Source organism: Amia ocellicauda, chromosome 19 (assembly GCF_036373705.1).
Source record: "Amia ocellicauda isolate fAmiCal2 chromosome 19, fAmiCal2.hap1, whole genome shotgun sequence".
In the NCBI taxonomy this organism is placed as follows: domain Eukaryota; kingdom Metazoa; phylum Chordata; class Actinopteri; order Amiiformes; family Amiidae; genus Amia; species Amia ocellicauda.
Genome location: NC_089868.1, coordinates 13,207,448 through 13,230,232, shown reverse-complemented (window position 1 = coordinate 13,230,232; position 22,785 = coordinate 13,207,448). Strand labels below are relative to the sequence as shown.

Sequence of the window (22,785 nt, the reverse complement as noted above, 5' to 3'; positions counted from 1 at the left end):
TAACTTAAGCCTCCCCCTGGTCTTTCAGGAGCACCACTCTGCTTGACTGAAAATGTTAGAACTGCCACATTCACAACCGTGTTCCAACTGGAGACAGACCTTAACCTTTCTAAAGATCCCATGCTTCAGCTGGATGCTCAGAAACCTGGCTCAGAAAAAACATTTTCGAGCAGTGCAGCCTGACCGTAAAATGGATAAACATCTGATCACAGTCTGGGAGAACATAGCACAGTCCCAAGAGGAAACGATAAAGAACATCTTAAGATTTGCCGTTTATGTAGTAGTTACCTCTAACAATACTTTGTTTTTTAGATATAGGAGACAAAGGAAAAGCAAATATAGGAAGAGGAAATGAGTCAGAACATGGGTTTTCTATTACAAATTTTTAATTTGTGCATTCATGATATGCATAGTGACTGCAAAACACCCAATTTCCAAGGTCATAACCATGCCAGCGCTTGTAACATCAATGCAGTGTACCATCCTAAAGAACCACTTCTTCCTGACAACATGTTTAAGCAGCCACTTATAAAGTACAGTATATAGAAAATGTATTTACAATCTATTTTCATAATTAGGCTAAAAAGTTGATAATTTTAAAACTACATAGACAAAATTAGTGCTTTCAGCTCAATTGTGTACATATACCCTGCCCCCTTGTCAAACCCCTTAGTGATTTAGATTTAAAAACATTCTCTGTACAACATTTGTTAGCTGAGCTAAGTTTACTCCATCAGTTTCAAATTAATTGCCACCTTTTGTAGATGTCATGTAATTAAAACACGAACTGAAATCTTGTGTCAGGCTGTATATTAAGTTTTGGTAATTAGCAATGTGGGATCTGTGGCTTGGGTTCTGTTCATCATCAAACACCTTCAAATCTCCACCGTGACTTGATTTTAGAAGAATATAGTCTAGCTTATCTCAAGGATTGTCTCTTGGAATCATCTTTAATGGTATAGCTAATGGCATGGAGACTACATTTGTCCAGTTATCATATGAAAACAGCCAAGCCCCCACAACACAAAATACCTGAATGAAAGTGAAAACACAGGACCACGACTGCAACAATTTCGCTGCGATCGAGGGATTGTTCCAATGTAAGCACAGTTACAGGACTGACGTCTTCAACGTAGTCTAAACTATTAATGCCACATGAAAAGGACCACCAATTGTTATACAGCCTGCTTTGGCATGTTATACGCCAAGATATACACTTTATGAATATACATTTTTACATTCCATTTGAGAAGTCCAGAATTGCCTTACCTTTCTGTGCTACTTTTTCAACATGTTGACATTTCCAAACATCCCTATTAGCATGCATATATATATTATATATGCATACTAATAAGGATGTTTGGAAAATATATATATATATAAAAAAAAAGAAAATCACCCTATACAGCAGATACAAGATGCGCTGGTGTACTAAAATACAGTATAAAACTATAACTTACATTTGTTCACTGATTGTGGTACATAAAAGGTAGGATACTGGAAATACATTAATCTGAAACCACCGAAGAGCAAAATGTTGGGAGGACGTGGAGTCTGCTTGGCTGCCAGCTTTGGTAGGTTTTCAGTACCTCTCAGTTGTTGCTTGGAAGCCCTTTAATCTGTGACTCGCAAAATTAAGGCATCTTGTAAATAGACATAATAAATACGAGGACAAGGCAGGGTCAATACTAGTGTCCTTAATAAAAGTTGAGAGCGGGAGGGAGAAAAAAAAAAAAAAAACTCAGTCACTGAATAAAATGCACCTTTCTGGCTAATTTAGAGATTAAAAAGTAGTCAAGACAGTTGTTGCCTTTTAACTTGATACCACACTTCAGTGTTTGTATTTTAAAAAGCACCTCAAGTCTTTATGTGGCACATTCTGGCCTTCAGAAAAAAAAAAGATCATCATGACAATTCCATCTAGGCAGAATGTAAAAACTAAAAACTTTGGGATTAAAAAAATACTAAAAAAACAGGTTGTTATTACAGTAATGATTCCAATGTGCCCAAGTGTGAAAAGTAACTTGAAGATGTGGATGTTGTTTCCTCAAACACGAGTCCATTAAAAACATTCCCAGTGCTCCGACAACACAACCTGGTCACGTGCTGAGTGAGGCCACTTCTCATCAGTTCTGAAATGGCAGGTTTTATATTTAAAAATAAAGATAAAATAAATCTTCATTTGCTTTAAAATCAGGGGTCCTTAAACGGCACAGAGTGCAATGGAGGTTTGGAAGAACCACAAAATCTTCTCGGAGGGGTTGCTGTGAGCTACAGTCAGCTATGGCATTCACAGTGTTGAGTGTTTGAAGGCTAACACCAATCTGCTATGTAGTCAAAATCATGGAACATTTCCTGCTCCTCCCCGGTGAGGATCCTGGGCTCGCGAGGCGGAGTCAGGACTGGGGCTTCTGAGGTAAATTCATCATCGAAATTACTGACATCCTCCCGGCCTTTAATGATGGGGACGAAAGGAGGCTTCACCTTCTTTGCCAGAAGCCCATTCCAATCCACAGTCTGAAACGAGAAAGAATAAATGGACGGTCAGGATAAGGTGAACCTTCATGTGAAACAGCGGCTGTAAAATGGATGTGCGCGCCAACGTACTCTGAAGAAGGGATGCTTCTTCACTTCTTCGGCATCTCGTTCACCGGCCCCAAGGCGCCTTTCAGGATTTCTCCTCAAAAGCTGCAGATGATTCAAAACAAGAACGAGAGAGCACGTTATTTTCGATCAATGTTGAAAAGTTATGTTAAAAATACGTTCTTGTAGCTGGAAGTACAGATTGTCATTTTGAACCTCACTCCACAGTCACTGGGTATTTCTCCAGTTCCATAACATTTCAAAAACAGTGACATCCATTCATTATGGTTGGTAAGTAGGATACAGAGACAAACTGGAGGCAAAAAAACAGGCAAATGATCCTGGCATACAGACCCTTCTCATTATGGAGATGGCTTCTGTAGACAGGAATCGAGGATATCGCACTTCATCGTTAACAATACTGTCAAACACCTCCTCTTCATCGTCACCAGGGAAAGGAGACTACGGGCACAAGGAGAAAGAGGAGAGCACATTAAAGGGATACTCCAGACTGAACATTTGAATATTCTGATTCCGAGTCCGGGACTGCAAAAGCCACAAATATTTTATACTGCACAACAAAGTAAGGGTTTGTGATGAAGATCGAATACGCATTCGTTGACACCGCACCTTTTTAGCAAATTTGAACTTGAATACTAATATATATATATATATATATATTTTTGTACTAATTCCAATTTATAGCTAAATATGTCAGCACATTCCAGATTTTATTCTAAGCTCATGCACCATGTTTGTTTACTGGGGAACGGGTCAGTTCAGTCCAAAGTTGTTTCGGCTAAGGCTGATTCAGCAAAACTCTATTATAAAATATATTATGCTTAGTGATTTACCATTAGTGTCTATTTAAAAACTATAGAACAGGGGATCCCCAAGTGTGGCCCGGGGGCCAAATGCGGCCCTCAAGGATGTTTGGTGTGGCCACCCCAAGTGGCAAAATTCATCCACCCCTTTTCTGAACCTTTACTATATTTAACACATTCCAAAAATGTTGTTACAAATTGCACATGTAATTTGGGGGAATAATTGTGGTTGTATTATTAAGTTAATAAATGTTCCCTTGTATAGGAAATGTATAGGTATGATTTGGGACATCATTTTCTGGTGGTTCATTTTCTACTACGGCCCCCTATCCTATGCAACCGCCAGAATTCGGCCCTCAATCACCAGACATTGGGAACCCCTGGTATAGAATAACTAATTGTATGCACACACGCACACGCACTATAGGTGCATACTCGACATTAAAAATCAAATTTGTTTAAACACCATGTTATCATTGGTATCCTGGCATAATTCGTACAATTTACTCCAAATTGATTAAAATATACAAAAACCTATTTGGTAGTACCGTACAGACTTGCCACCTATTCCGATTTCCGATATGGTAACATGCAAAATTAAGTTAATATGTATTCTTACATGTCTGTGAGGATTTTATTATCGGCATATTTTGGAAATCATAAAACATGGCCGAAGTAGTGTGGGTTTAAGAAATTACTTTAAAAAAATTAAATCGTTTTAATACTGAATTGTTGACACCACCACCACCACCACCACCACAGGCACCACCCAGTAGTGTACAAAGTGAACGTATTCTCAGTGTCATTGGTGGCATCTATGATGATCATCGCAGATACTACCTAACAATGCAGAGCGACTTTCGCTTTAACACTACTAAACTACAAGTAAATGAATAGTGGTATTAGATACATGTTACAAACTTAAGAACCATGTTCAGTAAGGATTGTATGATGACTCATGCAATTGTTATTAGAGGTGGGAAAGAAAAAAAAGATACAGCATGGTATCATGAAATTTTACATCATGACACTCGATACTCTCACGGTATTTTTAATCACATTTTCAAGCTTTTCATTTTAATAGTTAAAGCGAATGTAGTGTTTTAAAAATCCCTTAGATGGCACAGTGATTATGCTTCACCACTGTGACAGAACTCAGCACCTTTGACTTATGAATTTACGAAATGTGAAAAAGGTGGAGATAGCATGGCTGCAGAAACACCAACACGATCTATTAACAATGACCTGTCTTCTTTCAAATGAAGCGTCTGGCAGCATTTTGGTTTCCGTAACATTTCTGTGAAAAAGGAGCTTGACATGATATGCAATCTGCAAGACTTGTGAAATGAAAGTAAAAGTAGAGACGTGTATTTCACTGAAAAGAAACATGTGCCGTTTGTTTACATTGCATCTTTCATGGCTTTTGCAATCCAATGCGCAACTGCAGAACATGGGCATGGTATTGGCCAATGGAAAGGACGTTATTATGGCAATCCTCAGCCCTACAGATCTTATATTTTTTTTAACCAGTCACAGACCATGACTCTACAAATATCTAGCCAATCCAAAGGACCCTCTGAAAGCAGTGGAACTCAGCTGATAAGACAGGTGTCAGGTTACGCGCTGCTCCAGAGTGCATTGGTCAGAACGCAGGGGACAGAGAGAAAGTAATAGACTTTTACATTGTAGCGTATGTTTTGTAGCTATGGATTCAAAACAACTTCAGCTAAAAGTAGTATGAAAGTAAAAATATTTGGACTTTAAAAATTTAAATTTAAAACATTTATTTGAGGCTCTTTATTTGAACAATGCATATTTATGATGAAACAAGTGAATGGAAAATCGGAATATCACAGTATCGAATCACAATACTTTGTGTATCGATAAAACCCCGCAATATTATCGTATTGTGACCCAAGTATCATGATACCGTATCGCCAGGTCCCTGCCAATTCCCACCCGTAATTGTTACAGCTTTAAATATCAAAAGTACTCCATTACAGTAATACAATGCCTCTCAGCATACCACTAAATACACTACTACGGATTGAATGCTTTAAAATCCGCATTCAATGACATTTCTGTCAGGTCCGTCACATCCCTAAACCAAATGGTACATTCACACCTTAGACATGACTTATTAAAGCAGATAAATTATAGAACAAAGCCAATCATCACTGCAATAACCAGTATCCTGGTTAACAAAAATGTCCTGAAGGGGATGCTATCGTAACCTGGCAATAAAGGCATGTGCTTTAATGGGAGATCTGTATGATATAAAATACTAAATAATTTGTATTTCAGTTTTTAGAACTATAAGATTAGATTTTAGAGTCATCAAGGCATGAATTCAATCCTAACTGGCCCTTGGTGGTATAGATTTAACTTTGGGTAATTCCCCAGTGACCAGATGCTGCCAAAACGTATTCATGCTCCACTGCCAATGGCCAAAAAAAAGAACCGCTAATTAGGAACCTGAAACTGTGGCCTTTATTAATAGCCCCCCACCGAATCCTTCACACACACTATGGGGGTCTTGACATTCTCAACGTCTGCAGGTTGAACTTTCAGTGCAGTTAGTAAATGTATTTATTTAGGAGCACCGGTCCGGCTTTTGCACACGCAATAGGTTTCTTAAAAGGACAACAGGGTCAAATGGCCTTTTACAGAAAGCTTCCATACAAAAAGCCATTTGACACGTGACATTACAGCAGTGTGTAAAGTGAGGCTCTTGAATGGCTGAACCAATAAAAGCTTTCACTTTGCCCCCTAAAGTCCAGATAATGCCTGAAGCTGTGGCACACAATTGGCCAAAACTCACAGACATTCAATATCTTAAAAGATTGTAGCAGTTATTCTGTTAAGAATACCCACCTCACCAACCAGCATCTCAAAGATGAGCACACCCAGGCCCCACCAGTCCACTGCCCGGGTGTACGATGTTTCGGTCAGGACTTCTGGAGCGAGAAACTCGGGAGTGCCGCAAAATGTACTAGTTCGATCTCTGAAACCCATACCTAGCAAGAAATATTATGGGGGAAAAAAACACATTGTAGTAAAAATGTAAATTATACATAGTGCTAAACTAGGAAATCAATACTATTTTAAAAAAATTTACCTTCTTTGCAAAGACCAAAGTCAGCAATTTTCACATAGCCTTCTGTGTCAAGCAGTAAGTTATCAAGCTTTAAATCCCTGAAATAAAAACACAGTAGCATCACTTGGACTGCAGAATATAGAGAGCACTGGCCAGGAACACAAGAACTATTTCACTGTCAACCATTAAAGGACACATACATTTCTCAAACTTTTTGTATTCAGGTACATGTGTACACTGATTTTAGGACATGACGTCTATTATGTGGATTTGTGAATGTCACAATAAATCATTTACACAATCTAGGAGAAATTAAATAGGTGAAAACTTTAGGGTGGGTTTGAGCTCAGTGAGACTGTAAATTTGTATATGTTGTAAAAATTGGTGGTGTAATAGCTTACCTGTATACAATCTTATGATCGTGCAGGAACTGCAAGCCGAGGACCACACAAGCTGCATAAAATCTGTTCAAGAAAAGAGACCAAAAAAAAAGAAGCACAGTTTAAATATTTTCCCCTCTGGTTTTTAAGCTCGAATTGCACTCAAATGTAATGGGCCAAACCAGCCAATTTCAGGTCAATGCAGCAACTCCATCAATCTATGTTATTGGATCTATAAAAATACAAAGACACCAAAATGTGCATCTGCATTCCCTTTGTGATAATGATCATATTATTTAGCTGTGCCTTGTTTTGTTATTTGGAGGCTGTGTGCCAATGGTTAGGAATTAATTTGTAATGAGTTATGTTAATCAGTGTTAATTTTGGCAGCTATTTTAGATTTAGTTTTAGTCTTACTCTTTTGACTAAAATGTTTATCAGTTATAGTAATTTCTTCTTTCATTGGTTTTAGTTATTATTAACTAAAATTATTAACTAGAGTATTAAAACTCCTGTCATTTTAATCAGTGTATGTTTTTCTTTACTTAATTATCACTATTATGCATTATGTCTGATGTTTACATCAATTAGCGGACAGATGCAAAACAAATGTATTGATTGACTTAATTTGAAATTGATTTGAAAATCAAGTCCCAAACAGCTATAGTAAACTTCATGGTCACAAATTACTAGTCTCTCTTGAAAATGTGTTCAAGAAGTTACAAGAACAGTATGGAAGCATATATTGGACTTTTTTCAAATGCAAATGTAATTGCATTTTTTTAATGCACGGGTTATTTAGGTAAAAATGCAAATACAAATCATCCCATTTGTATTTTTATATTCCAGTATGCATATTCGCCAACATTACAATTTCAAATGGCTTTTGCATTAAGATTTCATTTTCAAAGCCTTCCCCAGCTGATACACAAAACATTGCATGTTTAAAGTGATATTAAAAGCATAAGCATATTTGTTAAGCCCTACTGCAGCCAAGCAAGAGACAGGGACCCCTTTGCCGCCCAGATTGAGGCTGAGGACCCCCACCTACCAAAGGTAGACGAGGCGGGGGTTTGCTGATGGTAAAAACGTGCGAGAGTAGGGAGGGGGGGGTGAGTGCTGACTGTAATAACGTGCGGACCCCAGTTTGGGAACCTCTGCTGTAAGCACTTAACTTGTCTTATTGTACTTATAGGTTAACCAATTGGATGCTAACTTTACTAATTACAAGATGGGCAGTTACCAATCCTATATACAAAAGAACAGGCGTTTACCTTCACACAGTCTGTATCAACTTCACATTAAGTGCAATACTGTAAATCACATCAAGAGCATTCAACGTTTAGTGAAACACACACGTGTATAATCAGGTCAGATTCTGTTGCGCAGATTTCCGTGGTTCTGCACAGTTGCAGAATCCCACCGATCCGAGATCTGCGCAGACCTGTGATTAGCTGCGTTACACGAACACGATCGCGTCAAGGCATGCATTATTACAGCACTGAAGAGGCCCCAAATACCCAAATACATGGGGTTACCAAAGAGCACATAACGACACCAGTGTACCAGATGCATCTCTCTGCAGACACACAATACAAATTTAGTACAGAACATATGTTCTAGTAAAACCACAAGAAGATGGGGAAATGGGCACACGACCCCACCTTGCCTATCTAGACATGCGTTAGATATGTGTGGAATATAAATAACAAAATGGCTACATATGTCTCCATATTTGGGCATAAACTAGAAAACATTGTTTTTAAGCTTAATCAGGAAGATAGTGAGGATATCAAAAGATAGGGAGTTGTCTCCCCCTTATTGGTTCAAACTCACCCTGTCCAGGATAGCGCAGTATGTATATAACATCATGTAAGCTCTATGATTTTAGGGAAGTAAGGACAGAGAACTGCGTGTGTGTGTGTTTTACGTTTCTCCAAGCGGCTTGACTAAAGACTGTGTTTGATTCAATCTACTCTACAGTCTGATTTTCTGAGAGCAATTAAAAGGGGATTCTTCAGCACCCTGACGAATAGAAGGCATTTATTTTTCTCCAAAGTATTTTATCTCGTTATCATCATAGTTATTGTCACTGAAAATAGGTCATTAACGAATATTTTGTAATAGTTTTCATTGACGAAATTAACACTAATGACCATACATGGAAACATTGCTGAAAAGTCAAAATTGGCCTGGGAGGTTCGCATCCAACAGCCCACATTTATGTCAAAATCAGTTAAATGAAGTTAAAACAGCTTTTACGGGATAGCACATGACTCTGGCTTTGAGTGACATACAGATTCAAGCCTGGACCAATTTTACTCATGAGAGCTTACGTATCGGACCTGAGAAAGCTAAGAAATCACCCCAAAAAAAGCAGACCTTTTCAGGATATTCAAATAGCAACTGTTGGCTATTGTCTTGGTACACAAACTACATTTTAAAAAACCTATTACAATCTATAACTATTAAAAATCACTTTACTGTTTACATGGAACACATCAAAATATTACCAAAGAACCTTTTTTTTTTTTTTTTTTTTTTTTTAATTAAACTATTGGAAATGTGGTTGAAAAAAAAAAAAAAAAAAAATGCGATCAAGTCAAATCCAGGAATGGCCACTCCGCATCCTCCCTTAAATACTGCGATATTGGATCTACCCAAGAGATGACTGGTGTGATGTGTGTGTGCGAGAGCTAGACTGTCACGTTAATAGGCGTGTTTAAACTAATTTGTGAGCGGGATCAAATGCATCAGTTCATTTGATCCTGCTCAGTGGTGTCATGTTTACACTACCATTTGATCAAGATTAACTTTCAGCTGCCACAGGGGATCTTCGCATGCGCACTAGCACGTATGTCCAAACTTAATTATATGCATTTATTAAATTAGTCCTTTAAAACAGAGCTATATCAAAAACTGTCCTTATCTCATTATGAATTATTCTACTAAGTGAAACTGAAGCATTGAAAATAAAAATACAAATTCTATATTTTTGCAAACATAAAACAAGCCATTTAGTGTTAATTTTAACAATATTTTATTTATAATATGGGAAGTAGGGAAGGCTGATGTAATGGCTGTTTCTCTGCCACCTGTGTTTAAAACAAATGCCGCCGCAGTGCATGCTGGGACTAGAGCCGGTCAAGCATTTACACTGCCAGGATCAAATGCTACCAATGCATTAGATCCAGATCCGTACCATTTCCCTGAGAGGTGCATCTGATTCAATCGCCGAGCATTTAAACTGCCATTTCTGAGCAGGATCAAGTGATACAGATGCATTTGATCCTGCTTAGAAATGGCAGTGTAAATATAACAACATAATTCTCAGTATGTAATGGGGGGAAAATTATAATAATTCTTATTATAATTAAATCAAACCTAGACCAGCGGCCCACACAGGTCCAAACAGACCAACCCACCGGAGACTCTCCCTCACTTCTGATGACCAGTCTATTGAGATGGACAATTCTGCAGACTTCATGCAACTCAATGTTTCACTTACACAGCACGGGGCTCCGAAAACACATCTGCATGAATGTGCATCATGAGGTCTCCCCCTGCCGCATACTCCATCACGAAGCACACGTGATCTTTGGTCTGAAAGCAGGCGAAGAGGTTCACCAAAAAGGGGTGCCGCACACTATTCACAGTCTCGAAGATCCTCTTTTCACACATGAGGCTGAGGAAAGAAAAGACAGACAGCATGTGAATATACATTTATAAACCACACTGGTGAATAAGTCCACAGATACAACAAAATGGCAGATTTCCTGCAGAGTAAGAAAGTAAAAAGTCAAAGAAGACCTTGCTAATGCAGTGCACTGGTGTATTCCATAAAAAAAAAAGTATTAATCTTTGCTGTAATTTCAAACCCAGAAGCCTCACTAGAATACAAATGGAGCCTTACCTGTCAACCTCATCACGGGCTACAATATCTCCTTTTTTTAAGGCTTTGATAGCAAACATTTCTCCTGTGTTTTTGTACTCGGCAAGCAGCACCTATCAAAGCAACACAGAATCAAGATGGTCAAACCCCACTCTCAACACCAGGCTCTACATTCACAACAAGCATTTAGTAACACATCCTTCCTAATGCTGCACTTTAATAAGTCACAGACAATGCTTTTGTTCAACTAATTTCAAAATTGTCAACAAATATATTTTAGGAAAACTGGTGTCGAGCAAATATGTATTCTCCACAGGTCCGACATGATGACTGATTACTGGGATTTACCTTTCCAAAATGTCCACGCCCCAGCACAGCCACACATTTAAAGTCCTTGAGGCCTGAATGAAATTGCTGTTGCCCCCTGCAGAAGAGAAAGCCGGGCTAAATAGTTAAAATCAAGAATCTTAAATTCAGCCATTGCAAAAATAAATGACAAATTTACTTAAATAATCCAAAAAGATTAAACATCGTCATCATAACCATCATAATAAACAGACATTCAGAATTTGTTTTAAAATCACAGGAACGACTTGAATGTATTTTGCATTCTTCAAGAGCTCTTACCAAATCCATGAGGTGTACTGCACTCCAGTCACCATCTTATGCAAAGTTTAAGAGATCGAAGCGCTAGTTTATTTTAAGATGCTCCAAAAATATATAATATCCTGACATTCTTGTAATTTTAGAAAGTGTCAGAATGGAGTTAAAACTGTACAAAAAAAGTACCTCATATCTGTAGATGATGGAACCGTTATAAGTTCCAGATCCTGCTGTGGAACTTCGAGCTCCTCTAGACTTTCGGGGTCTGGTTTGGCCACAATACTGTTTCGGTCATTCAGGAAGTCAAAAGTCGCCAATGCATCCTGCAAATTGAGCACTTTCATGTTAAGAGGAACAACAACAAAAGTGTGGCAAAGAAACAGAAATTTCCACAGATTTCTTAAAAGTTTTAACAGATTACAGGGTACAAAAAAAAAAAATGAGTTCTGTTCCCTATAGGTATTACTGACAAATATTAAAAGTAAAATACATACATACATTTCAAAGTTATTGGCCAATTCTCGGAGTGGAATGGCCAAACTGTCAGGTTTCCGAAAGGCTAAACCTCTGTTTTCCTACAACTGCTATAGCAAAACACACCTGCCATAGTGGATTACCATTAGCAAAGAGTCTGCATCTCTCTTGGCTTCAGGTATGATCCTGGATTTTATGCAGGGTCATTTATATTGCCTGATCTTTATAATCATTCAAGTGGCCTGGATAGTAAAGCAGTAATAGGTGCATTACATTTGAGTGCGTCTCGTAAAGAACTTTATAACATTTAATAAATTCCTTCTCTAAAGTCAAACGCAGACAACCAGATTATGATTCCACTAAACATCCACAATAGTGGTATCCATAAACTGGATAGTGACACTTTGAATGAATAGGTCATGGTCTTCACTTCAGGTCTGTTACCTGCCATGGTTACATATTTATTTTTAGAGGCTACAGCATCAGTGCAAAAACACTCAATCTTTTAACTAATTTCTCCATTAATTTACATACACTCTAACAATCAGCAACCACTGTCACTTACCTGCACTTGTCGGTCTGGAGTCTTGTTCTCTGGCAGTGATTCTCTTATCTCTACCACAGAGGAGTTGTGTTTAGGAGCAGGAGGGGGTTCCCGGTCGAAGTCTAATTTCGTCACCGTTGGATCACTTCAAAACACATTTGAAACTAATTAGAAGCACGTCTAGGGCTTTGAAGAGACAAACTGCAGTAAAGCGAATTACTCCTTATTGTAAAACATCTTCACAAAAGTAAGTTAGAATATCTGTTTGCTTTTAAATGTTCTGCCAGATTAAGCAAATTAAACAAATGTAAAATACGTATCGATTTTATTTTTACTTAAATGACATTTGAAGGGAAACAAATAATCTGAAGAAAAGCTGTAATTCATGATGTAAAACTGGGCAGCCTTGACCAAGCTGCTATGCTGGTCTGTGTGACTGGAAGGAAATGTAAAAGTCCTCCTGCTGAGCGAGGCTATGGCGATGTGGCGAGGCTAGGAGAGACGGGTACCTGGGCGAGGATGGGGAGCTCGGGTGGCTCTCTGTTGGGGACTCGGCGGCCAGGTCAGGGACCTGTGGGCTGAAGGAGTTATTGACGGAGGGGATGGCTCTTCTCACCAGCCGCCCCCACGTTGCGATGTTGATGTTCATCTGTGGAGCTCGCAGAAACGTTTTTCCTGGAGTGAGCGATTACAAAAAGGAAAAAACATTAGAATGCAAGCACAACATGCTGTCCACATGATCAAACCCTGAACCTCAACACCCGTGTAAACTATAAATCATTAGCTTCCCACATCTTCCCAAATGTAACAGACACTTATTTTATTTTTTATTTTTTTTAAAGACATGCAGAATATGTGATTAAAAGTATCTGGGGGGGTGTTAAGTAATATAAGCTCTGCATGCTTTGAAAACATTAAAAAGGCTCATTCAGTTATTTAATGACTTGTCTGACGTCATTACAGTAGGGGAAGAAAACAAGACAGTCTGAATTCCTTCTTATTAAAAATAAAAATAAGACGTACCTTGCTGCTTGGAAAAGATCTTCTTTTGCCTTTGTAGTTTGGGTCTCCTCTCGATAACAGGATTAAAAAACGTAACCTGACAAAGAAAAACAACAACAGACCATTAGAGAACTTGTAAACGAAATTGGGAAATATTGCAATATGAACCAATAAAAGCACAGGCATTAAAAGTCTGATACCTCGGCGAAGAGTGTACCTTGAGGCTCAAGGTACAGACACATCCCATGCCGCTGATTATCCAAGAAGTCTTCTAACCGCAGAAATTTGACCGCACAGAGGGACCGCCAGTCTCTCCAGTACACGGAAATCTCCAGCTCGCGGGACTGCAGACAGAAAATAACAGAGTTATATCACTGATATAAAGTACAAGTCTCTGCCTTTTGTTAAACAGAGATATAATAGAGATATAATAAAGCACAGAAGACACCACGAACAAACCCAAACATAAGCGGTATCCAGAAGTAACAAGTTTGAAGGTTTATTTTTATTTTTCAGTTGTAAACTACCCTTTTTCCTACATTTCAGCTTAGTTTTTGATTGAAATGTTTTGAAGCTTTGCCATTTCAGTGTAAATATGCTAGTGTACCCTTCAATGTTCAAAAGTAAAGGAAATTTGTGCTGCACCAATAGTATGTAAGCACTAACACTGATCTCTATTTAAATGGCAAAATTCCACATTTTACTTCTGCAAAATGATGTTGTGGCAGTGATGTACTGTGAATTCCTGTTATTTATTGACTAACTATTGTTTTCAATTAATTACAGCGATGTGCACTACACAGTATTAATTACTGGTTAACATTGTTCTATCAGACATCAATGAACAATCTTATCTCTGGAACAGATTAGAAACAATGACCCATTTATTTTTTCTATTTTTTTTTCTTCTTACTCCATATGGCAGCTTTTCATTTGCCAGACCTTTCCCCACAGCAAGCAAATCCTGGATTAACATTTCAATACTTAATTCAAAGGGGGTTGTGGCCTAGTTATTGAAAGAACAGAAGAAGTACAGCTGACGTACCCGATCCAGTTCTAGTGTAAACTTTTGATCCCACGACTGATTGCTAATAGGTTTCCAGCTCGTCTGTCCAACCACTGTATTGTCCAGCTTCAGCACGGCACTGATCTCATCTGTTGAGAAATCACAAACACTCAGCTAAACTTTCTAAGCAGATTTGGTCATTGAAACAAAACTTTTCATTGTTCAAAGGCTGCAAATTGCGTAACATTGCTTAGGGTTAAGACAAACCGCTATAACTGGAAATAAAAATCTCGTTTGGGTCAGTGACATTTTCAAAGACTGTTTAAGAGGATGTCAACAAACATTCATACACCAATAAAACCCCACAGAAAAACAAGCACCTGTCAATAATGGCTTATGATTAAATAATATAAAGGAAGGGTTTGAAGATTAGGCCTTATTTTGGCGATTGCTTTAAAAGGCACAATTATTTTGATTATTCTGGATTCACAGCTTTACTCAAGGTCAGAAAATCACATTAGACTCTTAGAAAAAAGGAGATGGGGAAAAAAATAATGTAGCTACTCAACTGGACAAGTCATCAGTTTTTGAAAGATTGCGACTGCTGCCCCCTTTATTTTTGTTTCCCCTGCTCATGAAAGATGACCTATTTTCACTGGGGCTCCAGCCCGGAAGGGGAACGGACGCAGCCTTGGACCGGCCAGGTACGATGTCCAGCAGGTCTTGGCAGCCCATTAGTCTGACGTCTAGCGTACCTGTCAGAAGAACAGTGTAGTTTAGGTCATATCTGCATATCTACACATCTGCTTATTAGTTGGGGCAGTTTTTATTTTTTTCTCCTTGCCAAGAACATTACATCTTTCAATCTTAAAAGGTCCTTACCTGTCAGGGCAGCAGGTTTGGCGACTGTGCTGTACTGATTCTGCGTTGAAATTATGCTTTGCCGGGGACTTAGTGCTGGCGATGCAACCAGAGACAGTTCCTCCATTATAATACTGCTTTTGGGATGGTTTTTGGGAAGCTCGTTTAATCTTTGTTCCAATGAGTATTTTAAAAGGTCCAGCTTCTGGCTTGACTCATTAAATCTTGCCTGAGCCTTCATTAAATACAAAAAAAGGGGGGGGGGGGGGAGAGAAGATTAATATATGCACACTTAGCAACATGTGAAACTTAAATAAAACAATGATGGTGAATTACTTCAGAAAGTGCTTTCTTTTCCGTGACTTTTCCAGACCCCAGGAGCTTTATGACGTTCTTGGCCCCCTCTGCCACGGCATACTCTATCCGGAAGTGGTGTCTTAGCTCCTCCAGTCTCAGTTCCAGGGGGCTTATGATGGGTTTCGCTGAGGAGACAGCAGGATGGCATACGGGCCCTTATCCATTAAACTATTTCGCCGCAAACACTTCCAACACTAAGATGACTTTGTACTTCATTCAGACTGAAATCCTGCACTTGCACAGATTCTACAGCTGCTGTGATTGGATTGACCCAGAAGCATGCTTTTGCTTAGAATGTCTTGCTATCTTGTGAGATTTAGTTCTGGCTACATGAGCTCATATGGTGGTTATGGAACCACTAGATGAACCAGAATTTGGGCATTTCCAGAAAGCAAAAGAGGGGACCGATTCCCACAGGAAACCCTAATTAGCAGATGTTGAGCAGCAGAAACCCCACTTTCTCTTGCTCGACCCAGGAGATCAGGAGTTTTCCCTGACCAAAAACTGGGTGATAAGAGGATGAAGAGGGATTAAATAAGGACAGTCATACACGTTGGCACTAACCAGAAGAATTTGAAGATTTGTTTAACTTTTGCATGGACAGGGGACTGAAAAGAGACTCACCCATGCTATCACTGTTCTCAAAGTTCATTTCACTGGTCTGGCTGGCTTTCAGAATCTGCATCCTAATGAACTCTATTTTTGTCTTACTGTCTTGGAGCATTTGTTGAGCAGTTGCAAGCAATTTTCGATCCTGCAGGGAAAGAAATGCAATTGAATAAACAAATAAAATAATAACGAATGACACGCAGAAGGCTGAGATATTACAAATACATAAATAATGGCTATTCAACATTAAACTCTAAATCCATTCAACTGCTGTCCCCAAAATGAGAAATAAATATAACATCTTATCCTAATATTAGAACAGAAAGGACTGGACGATACATTTTGATTTAAACATTTGTTAGTCAAGCAGCTTTCAGGTAACAAAGGACAGTTAGGTAGGAAATTATAACTGAGGAAACTCTGAACCTCATTGGATCAGATTAATTTGATTATAGGGCTTTGCAATGTCCGAAGAAATTGTGCATGATCTTTGGGTAAACCACGGATACACAGAACTGATGCACAGTGATTTTAGATTCTGCCGTTGCATATTCTCTCTCTAGTGAGATTAGGTATTGATTTGTGTAGGGACCAGATGGTGCTTGCCGATTTCCTACTGCCTTTCTTGTGCTGTTGGTAACTGACAAGGAAAGCTTCCGCTTGCATTCATTTCCTTACTGACGTCAACTCCTGATCATTTCCTACAGGATGTGCTGTTCTCTGAGGCAGCAGAGAGCCAGCTCTGCCGAATCTCAGCCGTCTGACAGAGTGGCCAGAGGCTACACTCTACTGGAGTGAAAATTAAAACAAGGCCCCAATGAAACGAGCCTTTGTCAAACCAATGCCACTAGCAAATCTTAAAAGAAAGATACAAACAAACACAGTTCAGCCCTGAAAGCAGGAGAGCAGGGGAGCTGTGCTACTTGAGGCAGCCCTTCATGCTTCAGTAATTGGAAATTTGCTAAAAATCACTAAAATCCTTAAAAGTTTCCACTGACATTTAAATGATCTGCACACTGACGCAGAACTGTTAGTTCTATAGGCGAGGTCATTTCAAATCATCCAAAAGTATCTAGTAAACTAGTAAGTATCAGAATTTAAATACAAAAACAAATTGTGGATATGCGGGCTGTAATCAGAGTTTTCATCTGGCTTTTACCATTTTTTCCTCGCACACAAAACTGGTTTCAATTCAACCATGCCAGGGTCAAACACAGAACTAACAAATACACACTTCTGATGTTGATAAAAACAAAGAAAATATTTGCTGTAACAAATATGGTCACGGATCGTGTATTGGCTGAAACAAAGCCAGGTAGCATTGAAGAACTGTATTTGAAAAACGCTCTGTTGATTGTATTACCAAGGACATTTAAATGGTAAAAAATTGAAACAAAAAAACAACCAAAACAAAAGCAAACTTTCCAAGCCGTTCCAGGTTATGAAAGTCTGATACACTGAGTTCTAAATCCAGGACTAACTATTAATAATAATAATAATAAATATGTATTTCTTAGCAGATGCCCTTATCCAGGGCGACTTACAAAATATAAGCGCAATACAAAGTGCAAAAATACAAAAAAACCTAATTTGCATTAAAGGGCAGATGAGGCCAACTGACACATGTGAGTGCTCGTATCTACTGCTGAGGAGTATTAATCTCTTTTCTTCCTTTCTGTATGCACATCAATTTCACTGATGTTCCAGATGACATTTAGTTTTGAGTCCTGCACCTTCTTATATAGAAAACAACAAACCCAAATTAGAGAAACTCAACTCGCAAGATGTGCAGCTGTTCCCTTTGCATAGCTTGGTATGCGTTATTTGTAATTATTATTTTTGCTTTAGATGACTCAGACAAACTGAGCTTTACTAGTGCATCTTGCATCCAACCTCAGTGTTGTTGTGAGAACTGAAGTAAGTGACATTACTGCAGAGTATGGATTTGTATTTATTTTTCTAGCATGATATTATTGGAGACTTGAAACCAAGTTGTTTTCACGAGAGCCTTCTGAAACAGAATATGGAAAAAATCTTGCTCAAGAATGGTGGCGAATTAATCCATATGATGTTAATTAACATGTGCAGTTTAAGTAGCTTAGCTGTTACAACAGGTCCAACAAACAAGGAAATACAAGCAGGAAGGGAAGATCAGTCTTTGCCCCACTGGCACTTGTGTGGTTTCATTTGTGGTTTTCCAGTCAGACAATCTGGACTGGACAACAAGCGTGTTGAAACAGGGCATATATACATGGAGGCGGTTACTGCGCAAAATATCTTTTGAAATCGACCAGTCCCACAAAGTTGACCCATAATTAACCCATATTTTCCCTAGCTCACAAAGCTATTTCATTTACTGGTAATAGTTACATAAAATCGGAAGTAAAATAATCTCTTAGTGGTATATCTTCGTAATAACATCTAAAAATGGACACCTGTAATGGATTAATGCTAAATAATACATGGACCAATTCCTCTTTTAAAACATGCTTTGAACAGTCCCGAAAGTCCCAACAATGTAATATATGATTAGCAGCTATAGCCCATCCATTTCTTCTCTGTAAGCACTATTCTAAACTAAATATTTGCTGAGCAGGCTCACAAGCGCTGTTTTAAACTGAACAGGAGGAGGAAAAAAAAACAGTGTGAATAGTTTACATTCCCTAAATAAGGCGGTAACAATGAACTGTTGCCATGGCAAAACTCATTCAAATCTCTGGAAGTCAGCTGCCTTTATAGAGCCCCCTCCATTCACAAGAAGGAAGCCTAACTTATTAGATAATGTCTGAGTTGACCGTTAATTCTACATGCATTGATTAAAATAAACACTGCGTACAAGGTGGCGAGAGTGACGGAAACAGAGGAAATTCAGATTGAAACCGAGGGAAGAGGAGGGAGAACCGAGCAGGGCTGCACTTATGAACTACAAGAGCAGAGAGGAGTTTTGTTTTTTCTGTCATGAGAGGCACAGAGGTGCCTTGTAATCTTCCACTCAATGTGAAAAATACTGCAGCTGAGTATGTCTGAATGAATGCCATAGACACCATGAGCCACATCAAAGTATGGCAAAACCGTACATCCTATTTAAAGCCAGAAGTAGCACTGCAATACATTAAAACTTATCATGCAACAATGTAAAAATGAATAAAATAAAAAATGGGCGCATACATTCTCATTTGTTTTCTTTTTTGGGGCGGGGCACACCATTTTATCTTTACATTTTAAACCCATTAAAATATACTCTCTATAAACATCACACCTTTGACAACAGCCGGTCAACTTTAGGACCATCCACATCGGAGATCTTCCTTGTTGAGTATTCATATACAAAGTTATAGAAGAGTTTCTGCATCTTTCTACATCTGTTTTCATTTTCAATTGATCTTTTTCAGGCTGCTGTTAGATCAAAGGATTATTTTTGGTGTCTTGTTTTGAGATACCCACGGGTTAAAAATAGTGCAGTACAACATTCTTTGGAAGAATTACAGAACTGCTGTTTAACATTTTCCATAACCGTTTTCGGAGTAAGCTCTGTAAAATCTGTGCGCTGAGGATTGATTTGGGGTATCATTTAAAACGTATTTATAATTGCTTCGCTTTCTCATCAATGCTCCATTATAAAAATCCATTTCACTAGACTACCTTTGGAAATCTCTACACAGTGCAAGACTGCTGATAGTAACAGCATATTGTACAAGAAATGCTAATTGAAATATGAAAACTATGAGCTTATAATATTCTGTAAACCTAGATCAATAAATAATTGTACATAGTTATTACAGTTTCCCTATAACAAGCCTCAGTCAGGCTATTTTACACGAGCAAAAGCAACAGCGATTCTGAATTTCATAAACAAACCAATGGTTTTAACCCCAGAAGAATCTCTTAGTGGCACGAGGAACCTTGGTAGCATCACCCCTTAGTTTCTTAAATCTTAAAACAATTAAATGATTTACCTTTGATGATCCATTTGAGTACATCTGTATCATGTTCTCTGCCCCCTGTTTGACTTTAAGTTCAATATCATTCTGTTTCTTCAATGCTGCCAGTCGACTGTTATTTGTGCATGTCCGTGCTTCACTGTTGGGGGTGTCTGGTGTTTGAGGGCAATCTGAAAGAGCAAACAATAACAACAATAACGGTAAAAGTGGTTACAATATGACTACAATTCTGTCACAAACAGTACTGCAGTCATCATCATGAGACCTCTACAAAGTGTACAGTAAAGGTTTAGAGGTAAAAACTGAATACTTTTCAGGAAAACTGAAAATCAAGCAATAGAAATGCTTCCACTAGATAGCGAAGCCCCCGAGTTGCACCACTTACCCATTCTGTCCATTTAAAACCCACTCTGAAGAGGCCTACAGAGCACTGAACCATAATGGGGTCATTTCTGTACTGTGCCTCACAAGCTCAGAGGATCACCTTCTGGGATGTTACGGGGGTTTTACCATTTTACAAGAAGATTAAGCACGCCAAACAAATACATAAAAATGAGGCCAGTTCTCAAAGATTTTAAATGGTGCTCCCAGAGATAATCACGATAATCCCTCAGGTTTCACACTCTCTCATGACAGATGTGATGAGCATTGTCCCTGTTGTCCTGCTGCCTTTGAGCCCCAGTGGAGAATGGGTAATCTGACATTCTAGATACCCATTTAACTGCCTGGAATTGATCAGAAACAACAAAACACAAAGCAGCATTCTGGTTTTGGGAGGGGGGGGTGCAGGTGTATTGTCCAGGCTGCATGAAAGGCAAACTAACAGAGCCGGTGTTACTTTTATTGGGCTGGTTGAAAGGGAGATGCTAAAACAAAGTAACTTCAAGACTTTTCTGCACTGTCCACCTTCCCTTTTTTATTGTCTGCTCATTTCATCAACAATGGTCTCCACGTTCTGAACAGAATAAATACATCACCCCATGCCCTACAAAGTGAAGGTCATATCCAGATATTCCATGTAGATTCCCCCCCCTCCAAAAAAACCTACATTTTCAGGACTAAAGACGCACACAAAACTGATCAAAGCAACTCCGTGTTCAGCTGGTGTCAGCAGTTGGGTGAAGGCTGTGTTTATGTTACCGCTTTAAAAAGATGCAGCCGCACCTTCTCAATTTCAGGATGGTCAATGCTAGATTGCCTTTAAAGTGACTCTGAAGGTCTGGTTAATGTTTAACGGCACACAGCTTTCAAAGTATCGAGTGGTTTCACCCTCATGGTTCCCTCATGGTAAAACACAGGAAGTGCAGCAGTTAATCGTTTCATCAGCAGCCAGTCGATTTCAAATATTTACAGAGGAACAAAACCTGAAATTATCCCTATGATGGTATGTATAAGGCAACACTGTTTATGCACTGAATAAATAGTTACTGTAGCCAACTATACATTGTAGCCTACATGCGGAATACCCAGTACACTAAAAAACATACAATAGGATCAAATATCAAAAGACGGAGCTCGGTCTTGTGTTATTTTGGTAAACAAACACTGTTTTCCAAATTGACTATTTCAGAGAGCTAAAATTACCCTAAAATCAGTTGCTCGAAATTAGTATACCACAGACACTAATGATTGTTTGTTGTGAAATTAAAATATTAATGTCACATCACAGCTCTTCCAGAAGCTTGTTCGGACAGGCCCCGTCACTGTGTTTTACTGGGAAGAACAGAACAGGTTTTTTGACTCACTTGGGGTGAGAATTTCCCTGCCTTTATGGAAATAACTACAGATACAGTTCCACCTTTTAGGTAAACAATACAGCACGGGAGCAGTCTTGTGAGGAGAATGAGCAACATGGAAGTGGTTTCACAGGCCGATCTGAAAAGAGAATGAAAAGCTGGGACAAAAAATCCCCTAAATATAATGGTCATTCGCAGGCCTTTCGAAGAGTTAGAATGAAATTGATTAATCATTTTGGTTACAAATCAGGACCATCAATCATTCATGGTGATAAATACTAATTTTCTATGGGCAATGGTTACTCCTAATTCATGAATTGTACAACCACCAAAAATATCACAAATGTGTGTGAAAATGTGTTACAAAGACATAAGCCTTTTAGAAACCTAAAAATCCAGTACTTCCAACTGTTTTTCTGAATACTAAAAACCTTTAAATTAAGGCATAATCTTTGTGGTAGCTAATCTTTCACTTTTTTTTTTTCTATATTTCTTACAGCACAGTACATGATCTCACCGTTTCTTGCCCAGACTAGAAATACACCCCTTCCCCACGGCTGTGAAAGGACTGTCGTATTGCATTCATAAGATGGCCAAAACCTGCAAAGATTCCTCCCCCTCCACCCCCCACCCCGCATTTACTGACTGTCAAACAAAAACAGGACAGTTACAATGCTTTGAACATTAATATGGTCACTCAAAACAATGCATTGCGTATGGAGTAGGCTATATAATAACAGAGTAAACACTATGTTAATTACAATATTTTTTTCAAAGATGTGCTGCTATTGTACTGAAGCCATATCCACCTACATGTTACTATGCACAATGCTACAATTTCCCAATCGTAACCACTGCAACTATTTACATTTCTGC

General features: G+C 38.6%; 1 protein-coding gene across 3 annotated transcripts in view; it reads right to left on the bottom strand.

The window, feature by feature from the left end:
• Positions 1–368: 368 nt before the first annotated feature.
• Positions 369–22,785, bottom strand: part of LOC136714953 (serine/threonine-protein kinase N2) — a 38,971-nt gene continuing 16,554 nt past the window's right edge. For 2 of the 3 annotated variants that reach the window (XM_066692602.1, XM_066692600.1), the window contains exons 3-22: positions 20,189–20,343; positions 16,249–16,377; positions 15,603–15,758; positions 15,288–15,501; positions 14,975–15,160; positions 14,445–14,554; positions 13,600–13,743; positions 13,421–13,496; positions 12,907–13,072; positions 12,419–12,542; positions 11,566–11,702; positions 11,125–11,200; positions 10,798–10,889; positions 10,393–10,569; positions 6,906–6,968; positions 6,526–6,602; positions 6,282–6,424; positions 2,938–3,045; positions 2,608–2,688; positions 369–2,517 (exon numbers count right to left, since the gene is read on the bottom strand). In XM_066692602.1, coding sequence (XP_066548699.1) covers positions 2,314–2,517; positions 2,608–2,688; positions 2,938–3,045; positions 6,282–6,424; positions 6,526–6,602; positions 6,906–6,968; positions 10,393–10,569; positions 10,798–10,889; positions 11,125–11,200; positions 11,566–11,702; positions 12,419–12,542; positions 12,907–13,072; positions 13,421–13,496; positions 13,600–13,743; positions 14,445–14,554; positions 14,975–15,160; positions 15,288–15,501; positions 15,603–15,758; positions 16,249–16,377; positions 20,189–20,343 — 2,618 coding nt within the window. In that variant the 3' untranslated portion in view covers positions 369–2,313. Of the gene's footprint in view, positions 2,518–2,607; positions 2,689–2,937; positions 3,046–6,281; positions 6,425–6,525; positions 6,603–6,905; positions 6,969–10,392; positions 10,570–10,797; positions 10,890–11,124; positions 11,201–11,565; positions 11,703–12,418; positions 12,543–12,906; positions 13,073–13,420; positions 13,497–13,599; positions 13,744–14,444; positions 14,555–14,974; positions 15,161–15,287; positions 15,502–15,602; positions 15,759–16,247; positions 16,378–20,188; positions 20,344–22,785 lie in introns of all 3 variants that reach the window. The other variant, XM_066692601.1, reaches the window with a different exon arrangement.